This window comes from Salvelinus sp. IW2-2015, linkage group LG4p, assembly GCF_002910315.2.
Source record: "Salvelinus sp. IW2-2015 linkage group LG4p, ASM291031v2, whole genome shotgun sequence".
NCBI lineage: Eukaryota > Metazoa > Chordata > Actinopteri > Salmoniformes > Salmonidae > Salvelinus > Salvelinus sp. IW2-2015.
In genome coordinates, this window is record NC_036841.1 from 21181669 (window position 1) to 21190507 (window position 8839).

General features: G+C 44.7%; 1 protein-coding gene across 3 annotated transcripts in view; it reads right to left on the reverse strand.

The window, feature by feature from the left end:
- Window positions 1-2130, reverse strand: part of LOC111960688 (protein c-ets-1-B) — a 38274-nt gene extending 36144 nt beyond the window's left edge. For all 3 annotated transcript variants that reach the window (XM_023982831.2, XM_023982832.2, XM_023982830.2), the window contains exons 1-2: window positions 2046-2130; window positions 630-724 (exon numbers count right to left, since the gene is read on the reverse strand). In XM_023982831.2, the coding sequence (XP_023838599.1) occupies window positions 630-698 (69 nt within the window). In that variant the 5' untranslated portion in view covers window positions 699-724; window positions 2046-2130. The remainder of the gene's footprint in view (window positions 1-629; window positions 725-2045) is intronic.
- Window positions 2131-8839: the final 6709 nt, after the last annotated feature.

An 8839-nucleotide genomic window follows, 5' to 3' on the forward strand; every position in this document is an offset into this window, starting at 1 on the left:
TGTCAACCTTCACCTTTCAGAGCTCAAATGACAGGAATCCCAATGTCCCTGATTCCTGTGATCTGACAGACTGTATTCATATGGTCCTTTCATTTGGATGGTGTTAAAAAGACTGTTTACAAATAGTCTGCTCTATAGCACATCAAGATGGTATTACGTGGTAAAGTGTTGTGTTGTTCTGTGGGGCTGCTCTGCATGGCTCTAAATAGACTCAGTGATGGTTAGGCCCCACACTAAGATATTTACTGCCGACATGGTTAGGAGGTAATCATTGTTTTGTGGAGCAGGTTGTGCAATCCAGAGGTGATTGAAACTATAGTCTATATTTTATTCCACCTCAGCCTCCCAAGACAATGTCTACCTTATACTCACCTCTGGCCCATAGTGGTCTAGAATGAAGAACTGATAGTGGATTTTGTTTAACGACAAATAGTGTCAATTTTTTCTAGTAAATCTAACACCCCAGTGTTGAACTAAGTTGACATGGACAGTCAGTATTGCGGTAGCTAGGTTGATGGAATCCAGAGGTACTGTGCTAACACACTCTGCCTACACTGTGGCGTGTGGTAGGTAGCTAGCCCATCCACAGGCTGTAACAGCAGTGTGATTTATGGTGGTCGGGGTCTTACCATCGCGCCCAGACGGTCACAGGGGTGAAGGGTCGGGTAGGAGGAAACTGGATCCATGTAGTAACTCATCCTGGGGTTTGGATGGAGCAGCAGGCCTGTGGAAGCGATCAGCATACAAACAGCCGGGCGGGGCCCCTATCAATCACACACTGTTTACACTGTGTTTGTGTGTGACTACAATAACCTGCCACCACGGGTCAACATAGAGTGGCATCACCCCACACTACCCTGTGTAACATCTAATGCAGACATCCCAAACAACATTGTTAGAATTCTTCCTTTTTGCAATGTTGCCTTTAAATGACATAATCACTTGATGGAAAAGGGTTTAGAAATAGAGGATCTTCAATGAACAAGAACTTCCCCCCAAAATTTTTAATTTGCACGGACAACAATGCAATAACAGATACTAAATTCTAGCCTACAACATTCCAGTCAAAATTATAATGAATTCAGTTGCTATTGTCTCTCCATATTTGGACATTTATATTAGGCAGATTTTTTTCAATATTCCGAATTGAACATGTTTAGTCACACTATCTCCAGTGTTGATAGGTGATCACTTAACTGACTTGCCTAGTTAAATAAAGGTTAAATTTGCCTGATGTTCCACCACTCCTTCCCTCCTTGTCCTCTCTCTCTCTCTCTCTCCCCCTCCCTCCCACTCACTTTGGGCATCTCTCAAGTGTTTACTAGCAGCAACATCCACAGACAGGGGGAGCAGAAACCCAGCTGAGATGAGAGCTTTTCCAGGGGAGCTGACTGACTACGTGGGCAGGGACAAGTAGCCTAGCATGTAGACCTTATTTAGCACACATAACAAAGACTTTATCATTTTCAAGTGATAACTAGTGTAATTGACTACTAAGAGAAAAATAGGTTATCTGTCTATCACAAAATTACATTAGGACACAAATACTTTGCAGTTCATTGTGAGGTACTACATTTTTGTAAATATATTTTCGAAAAAACAATTGTCTTAATATTAAAAATAAATATAATTTGGCTTTACGTCTGTGTTTGGAAATATAAACATGTTTTCCAAATGACTGGGTCAGTGGCCAATGGCACAGCAGAGAATCCAAACAGAGACGCACGTGACAATGCTATTGCATATGAATGCACATATACCAAAAATATTATTAATCTGTAATATTTTTCTTGTAACTATTTTGATGTACGTTTGAAGAAAGAAAAACCATGTCTTCTCCGTTTCATTCAAAATGCAACAGATTGTACGGTTCATGCACGCTCCAACAGCATTCCTCACGGGAAGCGCAACAGCACTTCAAAGCGAGCTTTACAACACGACACATCAAAATCCTATTTTTTCACCTATTTATATGTAAACAATATTATTTTCTACCAACATATATCTACTGGATTTGTAAAATTGGTAAGAGTATATAACCTTACCGTGTGTTGTGAGTGAAACTTCTTGCAGGCTGGTTGAGTGGTGCGCTCTTGCACGCTACTTGGCTGTGACAGTTCAGCGATAGACAATGCACTGATGCTGTACCTGGGCTTGCCGTGAGTCCAAGGAGGAAGGACAATGCACTTGCCGGATTTAAGTCCCACCCTCGAATCCTACCGAGACCCACTCAAAATCATTTTGGGGTTTTCCATACATTCGCTAAGTAACCGAACTGCTGTTATCCAAATAGAAAAACGTCTAATTGTTTCGTGATGCATCTGGGTTTTCATCATCAATCCTATACAGGTTTGTCAATCGTGGACTTTACAAGTCAACTTGTATTCTTACTATCAAGCCAATGATATGATCAGCTCGGTTGGTTTTGCAGGTGTAGCTGGAACTTGGAAATATGAAATTCATTTTTATTTCCAGTTTAGGTTGTCATAACTAGGATGAGGAGACAGGAACATACCAAAGAAAGAGTTAAAGGGAAGCCAACTGAGCTAATAATGGTGACAATGGATAGGCTTCCTGTGTGGCCTGGTATAAGCCACCAGTTATGTGCACACAGGCCACACAGAATCACATCGGGGGAAGAGTCAAGCCAGGGTGTGATACCAAGGGAGTGGTCAGTCAGTTGTTAGAACATACAGGCCAAGGGCTTTTTCTGTCCTGCCTGGTGTCAGGAAGCATGTGCTCATCAACAGTGTGTCACCACCAAGGTGTCGCAAACAGCACATGTCGTTGTGGCTCATGGCTGCCTCCGGGTCACTAAAGGATGCCCTTTAATATTTGTCATCTATTTGCCCCTCCAGAGTTCTCTAGTGGCTGGTGCCTCAGCGCCGTTCAGCCCCCTCCCAGGCCATGCATGTGTGACGCTGATTAGAGCCCTGACGGAAACCTCAGCTACTCGTCTGCGAAATGAGAAGAGGTGATTCCACGCTCTGTGAAATCTACAAGCCCTCTGTCTGATAGGGTGCTGTTATACACAGGTAACAACAGGAGATGTATCTATTCAGTTGGTTATTAACTGTACTATATGTATTTATCTATCTGTAAAAAAAAGATTCTACTGGAAAACATCATGGTGAGGAGGGAAAATCAGGTTTTTATCAGCTCAACACTTGCGACTCATCTGAAACACCTTTGTTCTCTTGACCCTGGTTCTCTTGACCCTGGTTCTCTTGACCCTGGTACAACATTTGTTTGAATTAGAAAGTGCACGGTCCAAGCCCCTGGCAGTGGCTGCCTCTTTAAAGAAATATCTTGGGGGTGCTTTCAAGTCCAAGGTGAGAGGCGTGAAGGAGTGCTGTAGACGAGGAGCCCAGTGGCAAGCTGGGCTGGGGTGGGCGGCCTGTACTTTCTCAGCGCCCCGTTTGAAGCCCTGACGCGGGCCTCTCGCCCCCGGCCCCCCTTTTCTCCCTTGGCCCCCTTAGGGCACACATGGGCAACACGTCGGGGGCAAAAGGGGAGGAGATGAGTTATTGCCATGCGGAGAGAGGAAATCAGGCTCACCCCTCTGATGATCTAAATTTAATAAAGGGGGAGGAATGCGATCCAGATCTCTTCTGATGCCCTCTCAATGCTGTTTCAATTATCGACGTTGGGAGTTCAAAGGGGAGGCCCCGATACACTTCTGCTCCACATGAAGCAGCTCTCATCACTTGGCCTCATGCCTTTCACCTCCCCATTATTGTGCCACCTTTTTCCGCTCAGTCACTCTCTCTCAGTCTTTCCTTCTCTCTCTGGCTCAACTGCAGTCATGCTTTACATTAAACAGATAGTGAACACCCTGCCATCGCCACCAGTAAACCCCATCATTCAGTGGGAACTTTTTTATTGCCAACTGTACTTTCACCAAAGGCATGGTGTTACTTGACGTTCACAGTTTCCCTCCTGATTTTTGTCTTAGTGAAACTACAGTTATACAGTGCCTTTGGAAAGTACTCAGACCCCTTGCCTTATTCTAAAATTTATTGAATCGTTTTTCCCTCGTCAATCTACACAGAATGTACTATAATGACAAAGCAAAAACTGTTTTTCAAAATGTTTGCAAATAAAAAACAAACCCCCCCCAAAATTAAATTTACATAATTATTCAGACCCTTTACTCAGTACTTTCTTGAAGCACATTTGGCAGTGATTACAGCCTCGAGTCTTCTTGGGTATGACGCTACAAGCTTGGCACAACTGTATTTGGGGAGTTTCTCCCATTCTTGTCTGCAGATTCTCTCAAGTTCTGTACGGTCGGATTGGGTGCGTTGCTGCTCAGCTATTTTCAGGTCTCGCTAGAGATGATGGAGGCCACTGTGTTCTTGGGGACCTTCAATGCTGCAGAAATGTTTTGGTACCCTTCCCCAGATCTGTGCCTTGACATAATCCTGTCTCAGAGCTCTATAGACAATTCCTGCTACCTCATGGCTTGGTTTTTGCTCTGACATACACTGTCAACTGTGGGACCTTATATAGACAAGTGTGTGCCTTTCCAAATCATGTCCAATCAATTGAATTTAGCACAGGTGGACTCCAATCAAGTTGTAGAAACATCTCAAGGACGATCAATGGAAACAGGATATACCTGAGCTCAATTTCGAGTCTCATAGCAAAGGGTCTGAATACTTATATAAATAAGGTTTTTCTGTTTTTTATTTGTGATACATGTGCAAAAATGTCTAAAAACCTGTTATTGCTTTGTCCTTATGGGTTATTGTGTGTAGATTGCTTAGGAAATTGTTTTATTTAATCAATTTTAGAATAAGGCTGTAACGTAACAAAATGTGGAAAAAGTAATGAGATCTGAGTACTTTCCAAAGGCACTGTATGTACTCTTGTTATTTATTTCACAATGTTTTACTTTAGGCATCAGGAGAGTTCTGCAGGTCTCAGTCCTCAATGAATTGACACAGGGTTGGCATGGTATAGCTGGCACACTTCGATTTTGGGGTGAACTATTGTGTTTAAACGGAGGTAAAAGGTAAGAGCAGTACTTCCCAGGGTTCCTTCCATGGATCAGATAAGCCAGAAGAACATCAGAAATCATTCAGAATATCATTAAGAAGATCTCTCAGTCCTGTTCTCATCTCTCGTTGACAATATGCGTCTGTCATCCCAATTCCCAGTATTGTTTTAATCAACACCCTCCCCCTCTCCCCAACGGTGTCCTGTGGTGTGTTGAGTGGGTGCAGACCATAAATCCTTTGTCTCACTTTCTCATTTTTGGATCTTCTAAAGATAGCACTGACAGGTGATATTAATGGTATTTTATTAGCAGTGTTCTGATTGCTGTAGGTTGGGCTGCGTTCATCCCTTTCTAAGGAGAGTGAGAATGGGGAGTTCTCCTCCCACTCCCCTCACACAGGAGATGGCCACTCTCTTTGATATGATGCCCGAATCCTTTCCTTTCCCCCCCGAAGAAACTGGCCCGCAGATGTTGCTACGCCGACTACAAAGAAGGAGCTCTTTATGAGGAGAACGTCTATTTTGGTCCCTGTGTGTCTCTGTTTCTGAGATGTGGTGCTTTGAGAGGTAGAGGCCTGATCTTTCTGCTCAAGACTTGTTTTATTCCTTGCCGAGATCTTTTTTTATTAAATCCCCAATTCAAATTACTAAAGTGAGGATGTCATATTGTATTACATTATCCATGTGCGGTCACTGTGGTAGAGTTTTAGGTCGTTGAAAAGGCTAAGAAGCTATATTGACATTGGGAAAAAGAAAGTGTGAAACACTGGAGTACTCAACTCAATGAATACTAAAGTCATAGAAAGGCTCTCTGTATTAGTTTGAGTGTTTATACAGAAGTGGCAGTGGTTAGGTAGGTTAGGTCTCACTCTGACTCAAAGAACTGGGAGTTTGTTGCAGTCTGACTGTGAAGCAGAGGTCTTGGGAGATATATTATCTTTAATTAAGGCACCAATCCCTTTGGCAAGTTGTCTAAACAGGCCTAAATAGGCCTACTAAATCAGACTAACATCCTCAGTATTTGATGGTTTGGGAGCGTGCAATCGCTCCAGATGGTTCATGTTTCTGGAGTGTTTCATGAGGGATGGCCCAGGACAGGGATCTTCTGTTTAAGCATTGCCTTGACAGACCTGGTTTCACAGAATCACATGCTGAATCCCCCTCTCTCTGTGTGTGTCTCTCTGTGTGTGTCTCTCTGTGTGTCTCTATCTCTCTCTCTGTGTCTCTCTCTCTGTGTCTCTCTCTCTCTGTGTGTCTCTCTCTCTGCATCTCTCTCTCTCTGTGTCTCTCTCTCTCTGTGTCTCTCTCTCTCTCTGTGTGTCTCTCTCTCTGTGTGTGGTCTCTCTCACTCCTCTGTCTCTCTCTCATCTTTCGCTCCTCTCTCTCTCTCATCTGTGTGGTGTGTGTGTCTCTCTCTCTCTCTATCTTCTCTCTCTCTCTCTCTCCTCTCTCTTCTCTCTCCCTCTTCTCTCTCTCTCTCTCTCTCTCTCTCTCTCTCTCTCTCTCTCTCTCTCTCTCTCTCTCTCTCTCTCTCTCTCTCTTCTCTCTCCTCTCTCTTCTCTCTCTTCTCTCTCTCTCCTCTCTCTCTCTTTCTCTCTGCTAGTGTCTCGCTCTCGCTCTATGTGTTGTGTCTCAGCTCACTGCTATGTGTGTGCTGTCTCTCTCTGCTCTCTATGTGTGTGTGTGTGTCTCTCTCCTCATCTATCCTGATTTCTTTTTTCTCTGTGTGGTCTCTCTCTCCTCTCTTTGTGTGCCTCTCTCTCTCCTCTCTCATATATGTGTGTGTCTCTCTCAATATGTGGTGTTGTGGTGTGTCGTGTCTCTCTCTCTCTCTCTCTCTCGCCTTCTCTCTCTCTCTTCACTCAACACTGCACGCGCATCTACACTCTGACGTTCTCTTCTTCACACCACTCAAACTCCTCACACGACTCCTCCGTCTCTGCCTATCTCCTTCCTCTCCGTCCCGCTCTCTCTTCTCTCACTCTCTCTCCGTCTCGCTCTCCCTCCTCCTCTCTCTTCCTCCTCCTCCTCGTCTCTCCTCTCCCAATCTCCTCTTCTTCTCTCTCTCCTGTCTCTCTCAGTCAGGGACTGTGTTGTTGAGTTCAATCTAAAGAGCATTTCCCCCTGCATTTGACTGTTGCTCATCTCAGCTCACAAGTTGTTGTCTTGAAATATCTATGGGGTCATGACACTGTCACAGTACTATTAAAACAAATGCATCCCACTTCACCTCTTGAGTAAAGGGGACAGAAAGTAAAAGTATTTTTAAAGCCCCTTGAAAACTTTGGTAGAAGAGCAATGCAAATGCATTTTTGAAGGTTGTGGCACGTATACAGAGTTTGATTTTGACCCAATGGAATGTTATTTCTCAGAATTGTAATTCAAGATCAGCTAATGTACCAACTAACTGCAAGTTGCAACACAGTGATTGAAATCATCCCCTCCATATGTCTCTTCTGAAATACAACAGTGTGGTAAAACATTTCAGAATTAACTGACTGCCTTTAACTTAGTTTTAGCTCAAGAAGCAGAAAATAAAGATGAAAGAAGGGGAGAGAGGGTCAAAGGAGTAAAGAGGAGGAAGAACAAGATGCTGAGTCCAGCGTGCCCTTGATAAGCTGCTGGCTCCAAAACGAACACCCACGCAGCCCCCTCCCCTCCTCTGTCCAGCCTGGGCTCCGGTCCCAGCACCGCCACTAACTATTCCTCTTCATTAGCCGCCTAGAACGAGATGCTTGTCATGTAATTAGAAGAGGGGTTTTCTGAATGCTTGTGAAACACATACTGTCATTAGAGACGTGAGAGAAAGCTGGTAAAGAGAGAAGAGGGCTAGAGAGGAGTGTAAGAGAGCAGCACAATGTGAAGCTGGAGAGAGAGGGGTCAGCTGGAGTGGCTTGCCTGCTTTGTAAAGAGGGAGATAGTGTTAAACAGCCTCCCTCTTCGGTGTGTTTTGGACAATCAGTAACTCCATCCTAGTCCCATTGTGTTAGCGCTGATAGCAACATAAGTGACACAAGTAGATCTGCCAGGCTCACTCAGCTCATCTATGCTGTGATCTGTGAAGGTGCAGTGAGGCTTATCAACGGCAGGGCGATGAGAGGGAAGATGTTGCTGCTTGTCAGTGATTTTCACCAGGGTCTGGGTAGTGTCCAGTCCAGAGCCTATGCTTTCTTCCAGTCTGCCCTGGGAAAGACATCGCTCCTGCCACCCCTCACTCATATGCTCCCTTATTCTTACCAGGCCTTGGTTTCATTAACATATCTGAAGGGATGTAAACTTAGCTCTACAACCCCCCACAATACTATAGGTACTCCAGCTGCTACAACGATGGAGGCCTGCTAATGCTCACCCTGAGAACAGCAGAAGCCACTAACCCATGGTTCCCTCTTCCCTTCCCTCCACTCCCTCCCTCCCTCCACCAGGTCAGGCTGAGAGAAGTGTTTATAGAGCCAGAGCCTATAATTAATGACAGGATAGTTCATTTGAGTCCTCGTTCTGTTCTGTGGAGGTAGATAGATACAGCCAGGGGGTTAGATTACAACTGCTTAAATAATACCCCGCCATCCCATCCCCTCTCCATCTCGCCCCTTTTCACTCACACTCAGTCTTATCCCAACATAACCGTCCTCCGGAGAAGTGTTTCTCACTAGCTTTCCTCCTGACTATCCCACTTGGCTCCCCTTCCCATGCCCCCCTAACCCCCACCCCATTTCCACCCCGCCCCCTTACTGTGCAGCGCCGGAGATATTTTTAGCCCAGAGTTGATGTTTTAAGGATGTATAGTCCATCCTGTGCCATGATTCTCTCTGTGAGGAAACGGGATGCTCTCTGTCTTCCC